Here is a 23,048-nt window from a genome sequence, read left to right on the forward strand (position 1 = left end):
GAGCTCAGGTGGTCTGAGAAGTATGAACTTGAACAAAGTATATCGAGTTAGTCTTTCGCCTTCCTGCCTAGAGTCCCAGAGTTTGAAAACCACTGATTCACTGATTTAGACAAGAAATGGTTTGTTTCTCAAATTAGTATCCACTGACCCCTGAGGGGCTATAAGTTCTCTGTGTGTGTATACGTGTGTGCATGTATGTGTATACAATCTAGATATTTTCTTTAAAATAAGGATATTCCGGATCCTTCTCTAGATGGCTGTGTTCATTATAACATACTACCCTGCAATTTCAGAGCCCCTGTTCATAATGACACAGGCAGTACCAGATCTCTGAGAGGGAGAACACTGACCTTTTATCACAATATTTCTAAACAGGAATGGGGGTGGGTGATCCATGTTTTCAAGGGTCTGTATCTTATATGATGGCACTAGTGTCTTCATGGTGGCCCCAGCAAATGAATACATTTGAATTTGAAAAAGAGATGCTCAAACTACAGTTGACTGTAGAAGGTGAAGATACCTTACCAGGGATGTGCTGCCCTAGCGGGGTGACTCTTGGTAGACTTTGTCTCACTAAACAAACTGCCAGTGCACCCACACTGACCAGACTGTCCCTGGAAAGCTCACCATAACCACATAGAGGAAACTGACTTACAACCTCTAACGCTACTTAATACACGATGGAGGGTATTCCTTTTTGGTGACCAGAATCTATTTGCCTGCTTTGCTGGGTTCTCCTTTTCAGTACAGAGAAACTCAGATACTGCACCCATGATCAGAATACTGCTTAATAAGGGAAGCTTGAAAATAATGTGTCCAATCAATGCGCAGTACAATTGGTTTAACTGATCGAAGTAACATTATTTCCAAGTTCAAAGAACTTCCCTTACAAGTCAAAACCATGTGGACCCAATATTTTTTAAAAATCTAAATATTAAAAAATTCTTTGATATTTTAGTCAATTTGCCTAAGTTATAATACAACCATTTATAATAGTTGTTGAGATGGATGTGTTGATTAGATGTATATAGTTGAGACAGGGTTGTTTATTTATTTATTTGAAACAGGGTCTTGCTCTGTCACCAGGCTGGAGTGCAGTGATGGGATCATGGCTCACTGCAGCCTCCCCTCCTGGGCTCAATCTATCTCAAGTAGCTGTGACTACAGGTATGCACCACCACACCTGGCTGATTTTTCTATTTTTTGTAGGGATGAGGTCTCACTATGTTGCCTAGGCTGGTCTCAAATTCCTGGGCCCAAGTGATCTTCCTGCCTTGGCCTCCTAAAGTGCTGGGATTACAAGTGTGAACCACCATGCCTGGCCTAAATATTTTAATGCACAGGTTCTATTCATCCTCATAGCTTCCCATCTCATTCTTACTAAACCCCTAAGTCATTATAATACAGTATTAGGAGCTCTCTAATTCTAGTCTCCCCTATCCTCCTCATCCCCCATCCATACATCTTTTAATCTTCCCACCATTCTCACTCTTGGTCGCTGTGCTCCAGGACACTGGTCTTCCTGCTGTTCCACAAACACTAAAGTGTTTTTTCGAAAATACGTGGGCATGGCCAAGAAGATTAAACTTGCATTCAGAGAAATCAGATGTGGGCTCCTCCATTCATTGGGGTTAACAGCATTCCCATACAAAATAGCACCTCGCATAAATACGCTCAGAGAGGTGGGACGTGAGCAATTCTTTCCAATCAGCAGTAACAAATTTTTCAAAGACTCACTATTTTTTTTCTTGAGTAGCTAAATAAACAAGCAAACAAATAAAGAGCCCTAGCCCAGGGAACGGAGCAGCCTCTGCCTCTTTGTCGTAGCTGCCTCACTGATAACATCATTACAAGCTGATTAGGTTTTTCCTTCCTTCCTTTGGGCAACACTGGATAGAGCTCAGCAAAACCCTGCAAAATACATCCGAGTCTTTAACAACTTTCCTTCCTTTTTTCCTCTCTTGATTACCAAGTAGTAGATGTTTACATCCATTCACTGATCAGGCTGCACTTCTGACTGATGAGAACTAGGGAAGGAGGGACTCAGCAGCCAAGAGCCTGGGCCTCAGAGGCAGACTGCTTGGGTTTGGGACCCAGCTCTGCTACTTACTGTCTGTGTGAATTTGGATAAGTTATTGAACCTCTCTGTACATTGGCTTATGCATTATAAAACGGACTTTAGTAGCAGTACCAAAGTCACTGTGTTGTCATAAGGATTAACTATGTTAACAATTATTTCAACAGTGTCTGACAGATAGGGTTAGCTATTATTACCTCATGCCGAAAACAGTGCCTGGCATATCATCAGTGCTCAATAAATATTTTAAATCTTTGGTAAATTAATGATTGAAAACAGGAAAAGATCAGGCCGGGTGTGGTGGCTCATGCCTGTATTCCCAGCACTTTGGGAGGCTGAGGCGGGCAGATCACTTGAGGCCAGGAGTTCAAGACCAGCCTGGTCTCTGTCTCTGCTAAAAATACAAAAAAAAAAAAAAAAAAAAAAAAAAAATTAGCTGGACCTGGTGGCATGTGTCTGTAGTCCCAGCTACTCAGGAGGCTGAGGTTTGGGGGATCACTTGATCCTGGGAAGTTGATGCTGCAGTGAGCCATGATCATGCCTGTGTACTCCAGCCTGGGCAACAGAGTGAGACTCTGTCTACAAAAAAAAAAAAAAAAAAAAAAAAAAAAAAAAAAAAAAAAAACAAAAAAAAAAAAAATAGAAAAGAAAAAGAAAAAGAAATCATCATTTCTAACTCTGGCTCAGCCTATCCCACTTCTGATACCCCTTACAATTTTGCTAACCAGGCCAGGCACAGTGGCTCACATCTGTAATCCCAGCACTTTGGGAGGCCAAGGCTGGCGGATCACCTGAAGTCAGGAGTTCAAGATCAGCCTGGCCAATATGGCAAAACCCCGTCTCTACTAAAAATACAAAACATTAGCCAGGCATGGCGGTGGGTGCCTGTAATCCCAGCTACTTGGGAGGCTGAGGCAGGAGAATCGCTTGAAACCAGGAGGCAGAGGTTGCGGTGAGCCAAGATCACACAATTACACTCCAGCCTGGGCGACAGGAGTGAAACTCCATCCCCCCCTTAAAAAAAACAAATTTTGCTAACCATTTTTCTTTCCTCTGGCATGCTCATCTCAGCTTATAGACATATTTTTATGTTTCCATCTTAGAAACAAAAAGTACTCCTTTCAAATATTTCTCCTTTCCTCTAGGTTTCTATCCTTTCAAAACTAAGCTTCTTGAAAAAAAAAATCTTCATTCACTGTTCCAGCCCATTCTCCCTACATTTCACCATCTCCACTACTCTAGTTAAACTGCTTTTTAATATCCCAAGTGCCCAGCCATGCATGGCATGCATGGACTTTGAGCTTCTCTTATCTGAAACACCTTGATAGTTTTTCATAATTTGACAGTCCTATCATATTCTTTCCTGATTTCTCCTCTACATTTGGACAGCCCTCCTTTGCCTCCTCCATCCACTGTAAAATGGAGCAGATCCCGAGGGTTTTGTCTTTGGTGTGTGCCACACTTTTCCTTGAGGATGACATCTACTTTCACAGTGTCAGCTAATACCTTTATTGTGATGATTCCGAAATCTGCATCTCTAGTCCAGCCATCCTTTCTGTGTCCAGATCAATATGTGAGTCATTTCTTGGGTTTTCCTACTTGATTGGCCCCCGGTAATCTACAATTCAATACACCAATATGAAACTCATAGTCCTCTTTCCCCAGCTGGCTTTGTCTCCTTTATTCCCTGTCTCATTGAATGGTACTTGTGATCACCCAGTTGCACAGGTCAGATCCTTAGTTTCATCTTGAATTTCTTGCTTCTCCTTAGTCCCCAAACACACATGGTCTTCAAATCTTTTTTTTTTTTTTTTTTTTTTTTTTTTTTGAGATGGAGTCTCACTCTGTCGCCCAGACTGGAGTGCAGTGGTGCAATCTCAGCTCACTGCAAGCTCCGCCTCCTGGGTTGACACCATTCTCCTGCCTCAACCTCCCGAGTAGCTGGGACTACAGGCACCCGCCACCACGCCCAGCTAACTTCTTTGTATTGTTTTAGTAGAGACGGGGTTTCACCGTGTTAGCCAGGATGGTCTCGATCTCCTGACCTCGTGATCCTCCTGCCTCGGCCTTCCAAAAGTCTTCAAATCTTAGCTGTTTGTATGTCTTTTAATTATTTCTCTAATTTCTCTCCTGTTCTCAGTGTCTCATCTGCCACTTAGTTCAGGCCTTCTTTATTCTTCATTTGGATTTCACAATAGCCTAACTGCCCCTGCTCGAAGGTTTAAAATCAACTTATTCTTGGCATTGTTTCCCAGGATCTTTGTAAACCAGATTGCTGATTTTATCACGTCTGTGTTTAAAACCTTCAGTGGCTTCTCAGTGCAAACAGGATAAAAAGCTGGACAGCTTAGCCTGGTACATAAAGGCCCTCTGAGGTCTTCTTAATTTTCTAGCAATATCTTAAGACATAATCCCCGTTTTTCTTCACATGTTCCCATGATATTGAACAAGGTATAGCTTCCTCTATCCTACCCACCTTTGTCAAAAATCTTAGTTATTACCTAATACTCTAAAATTATATATATTTCTAGATCTAGACCTATGGTTAAAATCAGGCTTTGCAATAATTAGCTTTGGGACCTTACGCAAGTAATTACTTTTTCTGTGCCTCAGTTTCCTCATCTGTAAGAGGAGGATGCTAATTTTACCAGCCTCCCAGGGTAGTTGTAAGAATTAAACAAAATAATAAATAAAAAGCACTTAGAATAGTACCCAGCATAGAGAAAATGGGTAATACATTGCTTTATTTTATTATGATGATGACTTTGTTATTATAATACTATGTGTTTTGCTCTCTAAACTATGAATTCTATGAGGGCAAGGAATGTATCTCCCAGGTAAGAATTTGGTGACCAGTAGGAAATCTATAAATAAATGTGAAATGAGTAAGTATCACATAAGTTCTCAAAGCTTTTTATGCTTTTACACACATTTAAAGAAATCCAGTGTAACTCCTGATACCTAATTAGTGTCCTCTAAGAATCAACGCCTTTCAGGGGTGGTCTAAATAAAATGCTTCCGGACATCATCCTTCTAAAAAGCAAAAGCAGTGGCTTCATCTCTGTCAAGCAACACTGATTATTATACCCTGTGGCACAATTTAGCTTAAACTCATTTGGTGAACTTCAAATGCAAAAAGGGGGTGGGTATAAAGGGTCAGCAAACTGGAGGGGTGCAAGGGGAGAGGACTGCAAAGGCTGTTACCAGGATTTTCTAGTCTTTTCCTCATCAGGGAGCAGAGGTCTTGATATTTTTATTATTATTAATTATTTTTTCATGTAAGCTAATGATTTGAATGGTATGCATCCCACCTGTGGGCTGCTTGGGGATGTCTTCTTTACCAGTGAGAATGTGAACACTCCTGGGATACAACAAACTCCTTATTCACAAAATTAAGCAGCAAATGCAAGCAACCCAGCTATCTGCACTTCTGCTGTGCTCTAGTTATGGGACAATCATGGCTTCACTTCCTTTTGGTGGCTGTGACCTTTGCAGAGAAGAGAAAGGAAAGGAAAATAACTTTTAAAGGACAGAGAGATGCTTTCTGAAGTGAGACGCTCAGCTCCGTTCGTAAAGGGCAGGAAAGGTTACATGCCGCAAGATATTATACGGAGTACAAAAATGACTATGTGGCCGGGCACGGTGGCTCATGCCTGTAATCCCAGCATTTTGGGAGGCCAAGGCAGATGGATCACCTGAGGTCAGGAGCTTGAGATCAGCCTGGCCAACATGGCGATACCCTGCCTCTGCTAAAAATACAAAAATTAGCTGGGTGTGGTGGCATGTGCCTATAGTCCCAGCTACTCAGGAGGCTGAGGTGGGATTGCTTGAATCTGGGAGGTGGAGGTTGCAGCAAGCCATTACATTCCAGCTTGAGTGACAGAGTGAGACTCCCTCTTGGAGAAAAAAAAAAAAAAAAAGCCTACCAACTGGGACCTGAGTTGGGCTGGATTAGAAGGAAACTGTGGTGGAGTCCTGAGACTCATACATCAAGGGGGTGTGTGTGCAAATGGAAAACAGATGGAGGCAGCACAGTACTTGTTTCTCTCCTCCCCCACCTGGCCTTGAGAATCCTCACCATACTCCCTGGCTGAATTTTAGGGCATGCCTTGGATATGCTGGGGCAGAAAAATGTTGAGAAACTTGACCCAGACCCTGCCTTCTAGAGTTTTATATCTGTAAAAAGGAGAGAGAACTTAAGAAAGTGTTTAAGTCTGTCTCTCTCTCTCTCTGTGTGTGTGTGTGAATAAAGCAGTATGGAATGAAGAAATTTACCATAAAATTGCAAATTTCCAAAGTCAAGAATTATTTCCTGATGAAAGTATTCAAGCAGCATAAGAAAATAAGCTAAATTCAGTCTGATTTTGGTGTCAATACCCTTTTATCTGGCTAATTTGGGGTAATATTTCTGTATTACTAGTTACTTCAATATGCCCATATACCTCAGAACCTACCTATATTACATATAAAAATTTTATTCGCAATATTTAGTAGTCATTCTTTTTCATGTCAAACATGGCATATAGAAAGAAAGCATATGTGGCCGGGCGCAGTGGCTCACGCCTGTAATCCCAGCACTTTGGGAGGCCGAGGCGTGCGGATCACAAGGTGAAGAGATCAAGACCATCCTGGCTAACATGGTGAAACCCCGTCTCTACTAAAAATACAAAAATTAGTTGGGCATGGTGGCACATGCCTGTAGTCCCAGCTACTCAGGAGGCTGAGGCAGGAGAATCGCTTGAACATGGGAGGTGGAGGTTGCAGTGAGCCGAGATCAAGCCACTGCACTCCAGCCTGGTAACAGAGTGAGACTCTGTCTCAAAACAAAACAAAACAAACAAACAAACAAAACATATGTTAGAGTAGATGACACAAATCTGATACGAAGAAATAACAAAATTAAGCATATAAAGAAAATTTTCAGAGAAATGTGATTAATGTGAAGCTATATCTTTGATGATGACATGAGAAGTCCTTTTTTTGTGTGTGTGTTTGAATTGTGGCATTATATAAGATTAATCAGCAATTTATTTTTCTTTTTGAAATGAGAGCTTTTTCATTTGAGAGAGGGAGGACACTCGCATGACTGTACAGACCATTAGGAATTTAGCAAGTGAGTAATATTTAAATAAGCCTTAATTTATCCTGTTTCATAAATCATGCTGAACAAATGTAGAGGTCACAAATTACAAGTTTTTCTATTTGTCTATTTGTCTGCATTTAAAAAATCCATCACAAAAACTAAGAAAGGTACAAGCTTTCACACTCTGCCCCTGAAGGATACGTCTGTTGTAAGGAGGCTCAACAGTGGTAATATAGGGGGAAATTACTATGCAGCTAGGATCAAGTACCCAGGCCGTTAAAGACAAAAGTCCCTGGAATATGGCAACCGGAGACTTTACTGTCCCTTGCGTAAATAAATATTTGAAATACTACGTAGAAAAGAGATGATTAAAGGGTTTGTTCTCCTGATACAATTATAGTTTCTTCCTTACTGCAGTCACCAAATGGACACATTCTTTTCCGTGTGGAAAGGGAGGGCCGCATACCTTTGTCTGGGCATCCACATGAGCCCCTTGGTTTACGAGGACTTCTGCCACATTCACTCGATCTTCTTGAGCAGCCAAATGGAGTGGGGTCAGGCCACTCTGCAAAACATTCAAAGGGCACAGTCATCTTACAGGAAGGAATGTCACACACACAGCCATGTTTGAGAAACCATTTGTGAATTCTAAGATGGTAAGGCAAGAATTTCTATGTCAGAAAAAACCTATGGAATAAATTTATATGCTTGGGAGGCCGAGGCAGGTGGATCACATGAGCCCATGAGTTTGAGACCAGCCTGGCCAACATGGTGAGGCCCCATCTCTACAAAAATTAGCCACGTGCAGTAGCATGCACCTGTAGGCCCAGCTACTTGGGAGGCTAAGGCAGGAGAATTGCTTGAGCGTGGTAGGTGGAGGTTGCAGTGAATTGAGATAGTGCCATTGTGCTCCAGCCTTGGTGACAGAGGTGAATGAAACCTGTCTCAAAAAAAGAAATTATGTGTTATACTGTCTTAGCACTGTGGCAACATTACTATCTGTAGGCTGCATGAAAAATTGTAGGCATACTCAAAAGTGTAAGAAATGGACTGAGCCTTGTATACTCATCACAGACTTAGCAATTATCAGAGTTTTCCTATATTTGTTTCATCTATCCCTCTTTTCCTTCTCATTCATTTGTGGCAATATTAAAACAAATCTAGACATTATAACGTTTGTCCCCATACACTTCACTGTTCATCTCCAAAAATTACTCTTTTTTTCACAAAATTATGCAAGAGTTTTAATATATCATCAATGCCACTAGCTTTACCAAAAATTATTTAAATGATATCTGTTTACAAAGTGAACACTGACATATGCTGATAATATTTTCTCCATATTAATTCCCAAGGTCTAATGAATATTTTCTGTATGTCACTCCGGGTAGGAAAGGTCGCCTGTGAAATGTAATGTGAATGCAAGATCATGACAATTTCCAGGTCATTTAGATGATGTGTGGGTTTAACAAGACTGATACAGTATTTGAAACTAACCCTGTTACAGAATTTGCAGAACACATGGTTGCTCTCATGACCGAGAAAAAAAACTACTAAGACTATACTCTGGTTTTAAAAAACCTCTTTAAATTGTAAAGCATTTTTTATAATATTTAAGAGAAAGTGAGTTGATGTTAGCGCGTTCAGATTTTTTGCTTTCATCCATTATGAGCACAGGAGTTAATATCTTAATCCTGGAAGTCTTTTCTCCCCCTCTAGCATCTGTGCAATGAAAATATCAGCCTGTTCTATTTGTCAGAGGAAAGGAGGTAATCAAAGGCAGCTTCAGGAAGAGCACAGAGTCTTCTAGATCTGAAACATTATTTATTCAGGGGTTGCTATTCCATCAGAACAATTATGGAACGCAGAGAGAGTCAAGTTGGGACTTTTTAATAATGTTTATAGAATTTTGGAGGAAGCTCACTTGAACTGAATAAAGGGGGAAATGTGAAAAGGAGGACTGACGCATTCACTTGAAATTCAAGAAAAATAAACCAGAGCCAAAATTGGCACCACCCAAACACTGACCTCATCACAGAACCATGTTCCATGTTTTACTTCAGAGGAAATAATATTGTCAGCCACAACATTTTGTGAGTGTCATGGTCACCTACTCTAAGTCTGAAACTTTTGACACTGAGGGTACTTTACTGAGTAGCTCTCAGCAAAGACTGAGAAATGTGTTGTGGGCACATGTTGTCCTCTCATGCTCCCATGTCTAGGTGCCTGCTGCTCACCTGGCTTACCCACTCACTGATGGAGTCACTTCAGGCTTCCCTGGCCTTTCTCTCTTCTTGTTTCAATAAAGGGCCAAGTTATTACATTTATGTGCAAACCTACTATGTGCTCACTTCTATTAAAAATATCATAATCCTGCATTTAAACTCTGTTTTCTTGCTTGTCTTCCTCAAACCACTGTGAGCTTGTTGAGACAAGTATTGTACCTTTAATTTTTATATAACCAGTGTCTAGCATCTAGCATTTAATCCACCCATTCATTGATTAAATCAGAGAAAAAAAATCAAACATTTTTCTTAGGTAGAACAGTATAAATTATATAAATAACATTTTATTTTTATATTCGTGGTTATAATTTAAAAGATTTTAAAAAACAATATGAAAGTAACCACAGCCCTGTTTGAGTTCAGAAGTTACCTGTTGACCTTTTATGGCATTTCGATCAATGTTCATTTTAAAAATAGCACTCAGGGCCGGGCACAGTGGCTCACGCCTGTAATCCCAGCACTTTGGGAGGCCAAGGCAGATAGATGCCCTGAGGTTGGGAGTTTGAGACCAGCCTGACCAACATGGAGAAACCCTGTCTCTACTAAAAATACAAAATTAGCCGGGAGTGGTGGTGCATGCCTGTAATCCCAGCTACTCGGGAGGCTGAGGCAGGAGAATCGCTTGTGCCCTGGAGGTGGAGGTTGCAGTGAGCCAAGATTGCATTATTGTACTCCAGCCTGGGCAACAAGAATGAAATTCTGTCTCAAAAAAAAAAAAAAAAAAAAAGCATTTATTTGAAACAGAGAAGACATCAAATTAAAATAGCAACAGCTCTGTTTAATATTCTTTCAGTTGTATAAAAGATATAAGCATTGGGGTCTGCAAAACCTATACGGGAAAATAGGAACATCAAAAGCAAAACTGAATCAAATCAAACACTAGCACCTCAACAATAACTTGGGGTTCATGATCATTTTTCCTTAAAAGTACTGGGAAAGTGCTGGTTACTAGTAAGAAAAAAGAAAGTAACAAGAATAAGTGTTTAGTTCAACATAAATTATGAAAGCTAAATCTTTTTTAATAGTTATTTTTTAGCAAGGAAATAAAATGTAGTGTTATATGAGAAGAGGGAAAGGTAGGCAGGAGAAGGGAGGAGGGAACAGTGAGTAATTGATGCTTAAAACACTGGTAGCTCAGGAAAAACTGACAAAAACTGAGAGACAGTTCCTTATTGAATAATAAAAAGTTTTGCTGCTTTTCTGTTTTCATATCAGGGCATATTTAGTGCTTTATACTGAAAACGACAATGGAGAAAGGATGCAAGGATTTACAAATGCCTTCTTATTAGATAGTTTCTAAACAGAAGTTAGAAATTAAAAGTATTAGAAGTTCTCGGAAGTTCCTTAAGTTCAACATGCTAATGGAAAGCCAGTTGATCTTTTAGAATCCCTTTAGGAATATCTCTGCTTGGGTATCATTTATTCAGGAAGGTGGCCAGAAATTTCCAGGTTTCCCTGGTTTACTATATGTCTTTGAGTTTTCAGAATTCCTTTTGTTAATTTCCACTCTACTAAAGCAAGCACTGACAAAAATTTTGCCCTAAATATTTTTAGCCTAAAATCGCTCTATGAGTCTAAGGTGAATTCAAGGCTGGGTATATATTGTACCAGTTGGCTGCAGGATTTTGAAGAAACAAAGACAGTCACACTGCAGTTTGGTATCAAACCTACTGGAAATATTCAATTTAAACCAATTGTGAAAGTACTACATTGTTTCTGGAAGAAATGATGAAATACAATATTATGGACTCACAAGAGAAAAATACACTTCGGCATGTGCTTCAATTTGGGAAACACAAGGTCCTCTTTGTCATAAAGACAAGTTGAGTTTTGAGGCAAGCCATTACAATTCTGGTCTCTAAACTGGTCTCTAAAACTATAGAAAATTCAAAAGATCAAACAAATCTTAACAATAATGACTATTATGAAATTGCTTTTTGATTCCTATTAATGCTGAGACATGCACTCCTAAAAGGAAGGTTTAACAAGAAAAAAAAATTAAAAAAATGTGTTTGCTCTGTAATGACCATAAAAGATTTTCACAATACTAAAACTAAAAAAAGATATCCTTGGTCTCCTGTATACGTCTTTTGGTCTACAGAATTTGTTAAACAATAACCTTGAGAATTCAGATTGTTATGGAGTAAGCTTTTTCCAAAATTGTAAAAATTCCAAAATTAAAAAAATGATTTTTTCTTACTTAAAAGTGTTGAATGTTTTCTCAGTGTATCCTCAAAGCATCTCAAGAAGTCAGTATTGTTATCTCCACGTACTAAAGGACAAAACTGAGGCTCAGAGAGGTAATATATCTGGCCTAAATGACACAGGAAGAATCCGACTTAGGATTCAAACCCTCTGTGATTTCAAAACACAGGCACACGTGTTAAAAGTATTTAAATTACTTGTTATTTGTCAACATAAGACTATTGCTATTTTGAAACCCTACTCCAATATCTGAGCTAGGGCTGAGAAATATCACAGCTATGCCCACACCCAGCAGGCAGAAGAGAAGCTAAATGCCAGAGAGGGGAGGTTATCAGAATCTGAGGGCCCTTTTGTGTGGTTTTCTATTATCTGAAGATTTAGAAACACCTGTCTTGTGTTTTGGGTGAATCTTAATGAGCAATTCAGCCAACCTAAATTCTTTGATACATACAGGGAGAGGCAGTAACTTTATTAACAAGTTTCTGGTTAATTGTGGGCTGAACTTTCACTTTGCTTGACAAAACTCTAGTCTTTTCTTCATGAATAATGAGCATATCAAAGATGATGGCATGGGTGTTTGAAGAGTTTAGGGAATGGTCTTCACAAGTTCCTTCAAAATTGCCAACAACTTCTCCTATCTACTCCATAAAATAGCTACTCTAAATTTGTTATTAAAATGAACTCAGGAAGGCAGAAATGTTTCCCATTTCTCTTTGTAACCTAGAACTTAAAAATGGATGAGCAAGGAGCAGGACCCCAAACATGTTTGTGGAATAAAGCAAAGGGCTACAATTTGCAACATATTATTTGCTGTGTTATGGTGAAGTAACAATGGTGCTCTTTGAATTAACATTATAACAAAACTTTATGTTACTACAAAAACTTCCTGGACTTCATTTTTATGGCTATATGTATATAGAGCCACATCCATACACACTCATTGTCTGACTGAATTATCTGAATTGTTTACCATTATCTTTCTCTCTCTCTTTTTTTTTTTTTTTTTTTTTTTTTAAAGAGACAGGGCCTCACTCTGTCACCCAGGCTGGAGTATAAAGAAGCAATCACATCTCACTGCAGCCTCGATCTTCTGGGCTCGAGCAGTCTACCCACCTTGTCTTCCCAAAGTGCTAGGATTAAATGCCTGAGCCGGAGCAACTGGCCTATTGACCATTTTTCTTATTGTTTAAACAGATTGTTTCCAAATTTTTGCTCTGTTAAGAAACACTTTGATAAACAACTTGGTGCAATATTACACTTTACACATCCTATTTGACCCAGATCTTCTGTGAATTCTTAGTGACCTTTCTGAGGGGTGAGGTTTTGGTGTGCTGCATGCTTTGTCAAGAAAGAAGTGGGTTACCTTATTGCTCAGGTTCACATTCGCATTTCTACTGAGGAGCAGCGACACCATGTCCACGTGCCCTTCCTGAGCTGCGAGATGGACGGAAGCAATTCCTTGCCGGGTAACTGCGTTGGCATCAGCACCATATTCCAGCAGAGTTGTCGCTATGTCCATCTGGTTCTTTTTGGCAGCGATGTGCAGTGGCGTATAACCGTTCTGTCAACACAAATCACTTGGTCACATGCCCAGGAACAAGATAAAAATGTGCACAGTGTATTTTCAAATAGTTATGTCTCTTTCTAGTGGTTTTCTATGATTGCTTAAGAAATCATGATTAAGTAAGCAAATACTGGTAAACCAAATGGTACATGAATATAGTGCCCTCATGTATCCTGCATTCCTAAGTAGGGAAAACATAATTTAACATGGACATTTTATTTATTTTATTTTATTTTATTTTATTTTATTTTATTTTTTGAGACGGAGTCTCACTCTTCGCCCAGGCTGGAGTGCAGTGGCTGGATCTCGGCTCACTGCAAGCTCCACCTCCCGGGTTCACGACATCCTCCTGCCTCAGCCTCCCAAGTAGCTGGGACTACAGGCGCCTGCCACCACGCCTGGCTAATTTTTTGTATTTTTAGTAGAGATGGGGTTTCACCGTGTTAGCCAGGATGGTCTCAATCTCCTGACCTCATGATTCACCCGCCTCCGCCTCCCAAAGTGTTGGGATTACAGGCGTGAGCCACTGCGCTCGGTTTAATACGGACATTTTAATCAAAAAGAGTCAGAGTATTCTTGGTTTTCCAAAAGGAATATAAATTTCCCTTTTACAGGAAATTATGTTACAACATGCTCGATAATTACTTGCATTATTTAAATTGAGGACAGGAGGAAGAAGCAACAAACAATGATTTATCACTAGGGCATGTTCAGAGCGATTCATTCTTTTATTTAAAAAAATACCTTTAATGGCCATCTATTGCTTACAAGTTGAAATTTTTAATGTTCATGGAAGTTAAGACACTATCATCTCTCCTCATTTGGTCCTTGATTTCCTCTTTTACAAAACCTGTCTTCATGCTGGTCTATCATCCTGCACGTCCCCCAAACAGAATATAGTCTCATGTTTCTCTGTCTTGCCTTACTCTACAAGAATGCTTTTCCCCAACATGCCCAGGAGCCAGCATCTGTCAGCTGAAAATTCAGCTCAAGGGTCACACCCTCCAGGAGGTTTTTTATTTCTTCCCATCCCTCAAGCCTCAACCCCTACCCCCAACCCTGACTGACTCTTATCAAAGTCCTGGGGATATTTAGTGGCACTCTTTTGTTTATTTATCTGTCCCCTCCTACTAAATATACATTTCTTAAGGGCACATATTGTGTTATATTTGTCTTTGTATCTCTCCAGTGCCTCACAATAACTGCCATGTATTAATTACATGAAGAAAGGAATCCTCAGGTTTTGAATCAAGAGTACTAGAGCTTTCAGCACATTCTGGCATCCTTCTCTTGGCTGACCCCTGATATCCAGAGAGAGACAATCAAGATTCCCTTGATAAACTGTTAGTCAGCTGTGCCTCAGGAGCCATCAGGGTCTCTCTCCTGCCCCAATAAAGAGTTTTGGGGAATGTTGCCTTGGTTCACAGTCACTTACAAGAAGTGAAAGATTACATTTTGATATGGACATAAACCTGAGTATGTAAAATACGCTAATGACAAATTAGAATGATTTTTTTTTCCATGGATAGGAAGATTTAGAAAAAGAAAATAGAATCTAAGAATTTATATTTGGAAGTATGATCCAAATCTTGACAATGGATCAGTCACAATCCTTTTGAGCCATGTGGAAGGATCAGAAACAACACAGAGGGTGTTGAGGGGCTGCTGCACCCAGTACTCAGCCATCCTGCTGCAATGACTCTCACATTTAAGTCACTGGCATGTCCAAGTCCAGTAGCATTCCTCACTTGTCAAACCCTTATATCAACCCATGAAAGTGGAAATGTCACTTCTAGACTCTTCTGAAACTAGCCTCTGCCAAACTGGATGAGCCAGGGTAAAAGAAGATTTTATATCCCTATTTTTAATTTTGACCTATTGCCATCTGAAAACCCCAGCTGCCCTGAGAAGCATTTGGCCCTCTGCTGGGACACACCCTTCAGAGACCGATGCCCTCAAAGCCAAATGCAGAGATTTGGTCTGAGCCCAATGCTACAATGAGTGACCAGCATAAAAGAGAAAATTCACAAAGCAGCACTAAAATAGGAGAAATAATTAGTCAATGTGTCTAACACTAACCTAACTACTTCGAGTGGTAAAGGCAAGATAAACTCAGAATTGAGCTTCTTATCATGCATCTTCTCTCTTTTTGCTTTTGCTATTGACATAATATTCAGGTTAATCACTTCTCAACCCCCTAACAAGGTAAGGCAGCTCACACATGAAAATCTTATTTACTTCTAATGCCACCAAAAAGAATCCTATGTCCTAAAAAATTTTTTCAATCAAGAAAGCTGTGGCAGTCAGGCATGGCGGTGCATGCCTGTAGTCTCAGCTACTTTAGAGGCTGAGCCAGGAGGATCACTTGAGCTCAGGAGCTCGAGACCACCCTGGGCAACATGGAGAGAGCCTGTCTTTAAAACTCTGAGAGAGACGGAGAGACAGATACAGGGAGAGACAGAGACAGAGAGAGAGACAGACAGAGATAGACTCAGCTCTGTAATATATGCCAATTACAGGCAAAGTACTATTATTGCTCAAGGATTTATCTTGAGCTCCTTACCTGACATACAAAGGAAAGTACAAAGCAAGGGAAAAGTGACTCAGGTATTATTTTAGTATGAAAAGTTAATCTCAGAAAGACTTAAGAAATATCTTCAAATAATAAGCACATTTATCTTGAGGATTATAATGGAATTTTCTAAATTTTCTAAGTTGTTTCTACTTTGTGAAAAGTGAAATGATTCTCACTTGCCATGCAAAGAAAGGCAGATGCATCTATCAAAAGAAAAATTAAACAGGGAGTGATTCAACTGTAGAATAATTCTGACCTAACAGGTTTTTTTCCCTCTTGATGTAGAGGACAAAGTGCTTGCCACATGTGCTTTAGCATTTCAAAATTAAAATAAAAGCAAATGCAATTCGAAATTATCAAAAGTGATATATGGCATTTAAATCATATTTTAATTTTTTTCAAGAACTTTCACAAATATACCGATCCATATCAATAGATATGTTGCACATGTTATGGAAGAGAAACCTGATAAATAATACTTAAGGCTCACTATCTCTTCTACAATTAGTATCCAGGTTATGCCTGAACCCAAGCCAATCCTCTTGCCAGCATAACGTCCTGCCACAGGAAATAGACGGGACTAAAATAGATTAGAGCAGCGCATCTACTTTTCACTACCTCAATTTCCTGAAACCTCTTCACATTTCTAGGACATGTATGAGTAAGACGATACATTGGCAATTTTAAAAAAGAGAAGAAAGGAGAAGAAAGGGTAAGAAGAAGGCATCACATGCTCTAAGAAAAAGGACAAAGGATGTGATTTGATGATGAGTTAACACTGAGGTTGCTGCTGTCACATTCACATAGGAATCATGCCCTGTTGAAGCTCTGCACCTTATCTCTCACCACTGCCAGAATTCAGGAATGCCTGAGCTTCCCTGGAGTAAAGAAGGCAGATTGCCTACTCTGTATTTATTCTCCTTTCTTTCTTAGTGAAAACAAACAAACAAACCCCCAAACCAAAACACAAAAAATAAAAGCAAAACAAAACAGACAAACTTCTCTGGTAGTGTGCTTAGCACTATTTCCCAACTTTTTTTTGCACATAGAAGTGGCCAGTGGGGTATAAGGAGATGTGGTTTGGTGGAACTTCTGGGAAGGCCTTGTTGTGCTGACTTTCTTGCTGCCTGTGGCTTGAAAGTAAATTTGGCAACCCAATCAACAGTCTTTGGAGGGAAAAGCCAAAGATTCACTGCAATTCCTGTTAAAATATCAACCTCATTTTCACAGAATTAGAAAAAGCAGTCCTAAAATTCACAGGGAACCAAAAAGGAGCCCAAATAGCTAAAGCAATCCTAAGCAAAAAGAACAAAGCTGGAGGCATCATATTACCTAACTTCAAATTATACTACAAGGCTATAGTAACCAAAACAGCATGGCACTGGTATAGAAATATATGCATAGATCAGTGGAACAGAACAGAAAACTCACAAAAAAAGCCACATTCCTCCAGCCAACTAATCTTTGACAAAGTTAACAAAAATAAACACAGAGAAAAGGACGTCCTATTCAATAAATGGTGCTAGGAAAATTTGATAGCCAGATGAAGGAGAATGAAACTGGACCCATAACTCTCACCATATACAAAAATTAACTCAAGATAAAGACTTAAATGTAATATCTGAAATTATATAAACTCTAGAAGAAACCACAAGAAAAACTCTTTTGGACATTGAACTAGGAAAAAAATTCACGACTGAGACCTCAAAATCAAATGCAGCAAGTCAAAAAACAGACAAATGAATCTTAACTAAAAAGCTTCTGCATAGCAAAAGAGACAATCAACAGAGTGAACAGATACCATATAGAATGGGAGAAAATATTCACAACTATGCATCTGACAAAGAACTAATACCCAGGATTTACAAGGAACTCAACTCAACAAGAAAAAATCCTCATTAAAAAGAAGGCAAAGGACACGAACAGACATTTTGTGAAAGAAGACCCACAAATGGCCAAGAAGCATATGAAAAAATGATCATCATCACTAATCATCAGAGAAATGCAAATCAAAACCACAATTAGATACCATCTCACACCAATCAGAATGACTACTATGAGAAGTCAAAAACAATAGATGCTGGCGAGGATGCAGAGAAAAGGAAATGCTTATACGCTGTTAGTAGGAATGTAAATTAATACAACCTTTAAGGACAATTGTAAGGAGATATCTCAAAGAACTAAAAATAGAACTACCTTTGATCCAGCAATCCTACGACTGGTTAGATACTGCTGGTTAGATATTTCCCAAAGGAAATAAATCATTATATCAAAAAAGATACTTGCACTCGTATGTTTATTGCAGCACCATTCACAATAGCAAAGTCCTGTAATCAACCTTCGTGTCCACCAATGGATGATTAAAGAATATGTGAATATGTGGGATATATACATTTTATTCTTTTTCATTTATTTATTTATTTTTTTGAGACCGAGTCTCACTCTGTCACCCAGGCTGGAGTGCAGTGGTGCGATCTTGGCTCACTGCAACCTCTGCCTCCCAGGTTCCAGTGACTCTCCTGCCTCAGCCTCCTGAGTAGCTGGGATTATAGGCATGTGCCACCACGCCCAGGTAATTTTTGTATTTTTAGTAGAGAAGGGGTTTCACCATGTTGGCCAGGATGGTCTCCATCTCCTGACCTCGTGATCCACCCACTTCAGTCTTCCAAAGTGGTGGGATTACAGGCGTGAGCCACTGCACCCGACCTATTTTATTCATTTTTATAGCTGAGTAGTATCCCATGGTGCATGTGTGTGTGTATACAGATATATATACATACATATAGTAGTATTCCATGGTATGCAGATATTGCATACCGTGTGTGTATGTGTGTATATATATGTATATACTATATGTTTATAGCTGAGTGGACTATTACTCAGTTATAAAGTCTTGTTTGACAAATATAAAGCTGGAAATATATATATTATATATAATTATAATATATATAATTTATGTGGGTGTATACATATATACACACACACATAAATACACACACACACCCCATGGAATACTACTCAGCTATGAAAAAAAATAAAATTATGTATTTTGCAGCAACACAGATGAAACTGGAGGCCATTATCTTAAGTAAAATAACTCAGAAAGTCAAATACCGCATGTTCTTGCCTGAATGCGAGAGCTAAATGTGTGCACATGGACCTAGAGAGCGGAATAATAGACATTGGAGACTTGGAAAGGTGGGAGGGTAGGAGTGGGGTGAGGGACAAGGAATTCTCTAATGGGTACAATGTACACATTTTGGGTGGTGGTTACACTAAAAGCCCTGTCTTCAGCACTAGGCGACATATCCATATAACACAACTGCATTTGTACCCCCAAACTGGTTTTTTAAAAAGTCACAGGGAACTTCCCTCGACACCCTATATCAACATCAACAACTGCCCTGTCTACCTCCTAACTGTTCGTGCCATGAGAAAATGGAGGCTCATCAATTTAAACCATAGTAGCTAGGACTTTTTTTTTTTTTCTAGCAGATAAAGCCAATACCTAAAATTATATGACTGGCTTTGCTTAAGATTAAAGTCTAGAAAAAGTTCCTGACCAGTACCACTGCCCTGAAGACAGGGATTGTTGGACATGTGCCAGAGATGGCATTACCCAGGCTCTTATGGAGGCAATTGTGTATGGAAATGAGAACCAATGTCCCATTAGAAAAGCCTGTGTTTAATTGACTATAAAAATATGCCTAAGGCTAATGGAATGTTATAAAGAATTATTTAAAGGACTGCTTTTCTTTTCAAATATTTGTAAAGGATGTTTTGCAGATAGGGAACTATGAATACTAAGTCTTGTTTGACAAATATAAAGGAGAAATCAACTAGGAATATACCAACTATTGCCCTGTTTAAGAGTTATTTGTGGGCCTAGCACAGTAGCTCATGCCTGTAATCCCAGCATTTTGGGAGGCCAAGGAGGGCGGATCACCTGAGGTCAGGCGTTCAAGACCAGCTGGCCAACATGGAGAAACCCCATCTCTACTAAAAATACAAAAATTAGCTGGGTATGGTGGTACATGCCTGTAGTCTCATCTATTTGGGAGGCTGAGGCAGGAGAATCGCTGCAACCTGGGAGGTGGAGGTTGCAGTGAGCCGAGATTGTGCCACTGCACTCCACCCTGGGTGACAAAAAAAAAAAAAAAAATTATTTGTCAGTAGAAAGAGAGATTGGAGTCATTTGCTGCACTTATTGCTTTATGACTTTGGTCAATTTTACACTGCTTTTTGTGCCAAAATTATTATTCTCATCCAAGGAAAAAATAGTTCACTTACTAATTATTTACTTGTTATCTATGAAGGACTCCAGGTTATTTATACATAAGAAAAGTATGTATAAATAAGAAAAGGGGCTGGGCAAGGTGGCTCACCCCTGTAATCCCAGCACTTTGGGAGGCAAAGGTGGGAGGATCACTTGAGGTCGCGAGTTCGAGACTATCCTGGCCAACACGGTGAAACCCCCTCTCTACTAAAAATACAAAAATTAGCTGGGCCTGGTGGCACACGCCTGTAATCCCAGCTACTTGGGATGCTGAGGCAGGAGAATCGCTTGAACCCAGGAGGCAGAGGTTGCAGTGAGCCAAGATCGTGCCACTGCACTCCAGCCTGGGTGACAGAGTGAGACTCCGTCTCAAAAAAAAAAAAAAAAAAAAAAGAAAGAAAAAGAAAAAGAAAAGTAGCCCACAAGCACAGAGGTAAAAATGAAATGAAATAAAATGTACAACCATTAAATTCCTTACAAATTTTTCTCCTTAAAATTATGCTAAAATACACATAACAAAATTTCCCATTTAAAGCATTTTCCAGTGTACAGGTCAGTAGTATTAACTACTGTGTATTCACATTGTTCTCCAACCATCACTATTATCCATCTCCAGAACCTTTTAGTCTTCCTAATTGAGACTCTATCCATTAAACATTAACCCCCCCTTCCCTTCTCTCTCTACCCTTGACATCCACCATCCTCTGTCTGTCTCTATAAATTTGACTACTCTATATACTTCATATAAGTAGAATCATAATTTGTCCTTTTGTGACTGGCTTACTTAGCACAATGTCTTCAAGATTCCTCCATGTATTATAGTAGTAGATGTCAGAATTTCCTTCCTTTTAAAGACTAAATAATATTCCCTTGTGTGTATATGCACAGTGAGTATATGCATTCATCCATCGATGAATATTTGCGTTGTTTCTACCTTTTGGCTATCATGAATAATGCTGCTGTATCTTTTTTTAAGTTAAAGTTTTATCAAGTCACGTTGTGGTTTTGTAATAGAAAGAATGTTTGTCAGGGTCAGAAATTATGGAGGGGAAAGCTACATTTAGATTAAAAGCAAGTTTGGGAGTTTGATTTTGAATTTTAGATTTCACTGGGTATAATTCTGGAGAGGATGGGGCAGAAAATGATTGAAAGTTTCCAGGAAGAAATATCTGTCGAAGATAACACACTCTCTAAATGGAGACAGTACCTAAAACTTGATCTCTTAGGGTATCTAAAGTAATCTAGAACAACCCCAGTTCATTCATCTGTATATACAATAAAGTGATCTAAACATTAGGTTTAGAGGAGAGCACTGCAGCTGCCCCAACATGGATTAGTAAATCAAAGATGTAAAAAGCATAAGGGAGGCCAGGTGCCGTGTGTCACGCGTATAATCCCAGCACTTTGGGAGGCCGGGGTGGGTGGATCACAAGGTCAAGAGATTGAGACCATCCTGGCTGTGGTGAAACCCGGTCTCTATCAAAAATACAAAAAATTCGCCAGGTGTGGTGGCGGGTGCTTGTAGTCCCAGCTACTCGGGAGGCTGAGGCAGGAGAATGGCGTGAACCCGGGAGGCGGAGCTTGCAGAGAGCCGAGATCACGCCACTGCACTCCAGCCTGGGAGACAGAGCGAGTCTCTGTCTCCAAAAAAAAACAAAAAACAAAAAAAAGCATAAGGAGCATAAGGGATACTCAAGGGTCCTCCAACCAATAGTGTTTAGCGAAATAACTGAACAACACTGAAATGGTGGTTTGCATCATTTCAGTGTTCTCTGATCATAGCCACCTGCTCAACAATAGGAAGCTTATTAAACCAACAGCACTCTATTAACCTGTCTTTAAGGAAGTTCTTCTTTATGATTTGTCCCTCAAGTTAGATTACTAAAATAATAATATAGCTATATAACCACTCAGTTTCTCTTTTCTCAGAAATCTAAGTTGTCTACTGATCAAAAAGGCCCTAACAATAAAGATCATCCTTAGCAATAATAAAAACACACATGTAAAACCTCTCAACCTATTTTACTAAATGCAGATAAACAACTCGAAGGCAACTAGATGGCCAGAAAAATGTAACACATATTTCATAATTCTGACAAATCAGAACTTCCTTACTCCCTCAGGCTGTGCTTATGTTTTTCATCTGGCTAAACAGTGTTCCAGCTCTCCTTCCTCCAGGAGGTCCTGGATTGCCAAAGACTATCAACTGACAAGTAAATATTTCCTGGGCATCTACCATATTAGCAGACTAAATCACTGAAGGCACAGATGTCCCAAGGTGCTTCTATTTCTGTGATTTTTTTAGTGGTGCCTAAACTAGGAGGGTGCTCCTGGTGAAGCAGAATAGATGTGCAGATAGAGACTGACAGACCTTACCCATCAGTCTCCTTAGGCTGTGGAATTATAGGTACCTTTGCGGCTGCGTGAGGTGAGGCTCCTTGGTCCAAAAGCAGAAGGGCCACTTTCTGATTATCGTAATGTGCAGCTACATGCAGTGGGGTTAGCCCGCTCTGAAAACACGTGCAGAAATAACAACCAGTGTCAAAGGTGTCTTAATACCAGAGGCCTGGATTGAGGAAATGAAATTAGATTGGATACGACATAGGGCATATTTACATTCCGCTTTCCACAGTACTTGGGCCCCAGCATTTACCTTTTATTTCCCAAGTGTTCTTCATCCTAGTGGGACTTAAATATTTAGTTATAATTCGAGTGGCTATTAGTGAGTATTAGCAAGGGTGTGTTTTGTAATCGTGGAAGTGGCCTGCTTCAGGGGGGCTGGTGACCTCTTACCTTCCCAGCAGCATCTGGAGATGCACTTTTCTGTAGCAGGAGATTGGCGACTTCAAGCTTTCCATATTTTGCTGCCACGTGAAGAGGAGTAAATCCTTTCTGAAAAAAAAAGAAACATAAAAATAATGAACAATAGAAATGACATAAGGAAAACACACACAAAACCCAGACCAAACAACAAACAAACAAA

General features: G+C 39.6%; 1 protein-coding gene across 1 annotated transcript in view; it reads right to left on the bottom strand.

Annotated features, from left to right (window-relative positions):
• Positions 1–23,048, bottom strand: part of ANK3 (ankyrin 3) — a 366,342-nt gene that overhangs the window by 147,807 nt on the left and 195,487 nt on the right. The window contains 4 exon segments of the mRNA XM_030797694.1: positions 7,627–7,725; positions 13,014–13,211; positions 22,477–22,575; positions 22,859–22,957. Coding sequence (XP_030653554.1) covers positions 7,627–7,725; positions 13,014–13,211; positions 22,477–22,575; positions 22,859–22,957 — 495 coding nt within the window.

Source organism: Nomascus leucogenys, chromosome 18 (assembly GCF_006542625.1).
Source record: "Nomascus leucogenys isolate Asia chromosome 18, Asia_NLE_v1, whole genome shotgun sequence".
In the NCBI taxonomy this organism is placed as follows: domain Eukaryota; kingdom Metazoa; phylum Chordata; class Mammalia; order Primates; family Hylobatidae; genus Nomascus; species Nomascus leucogenys.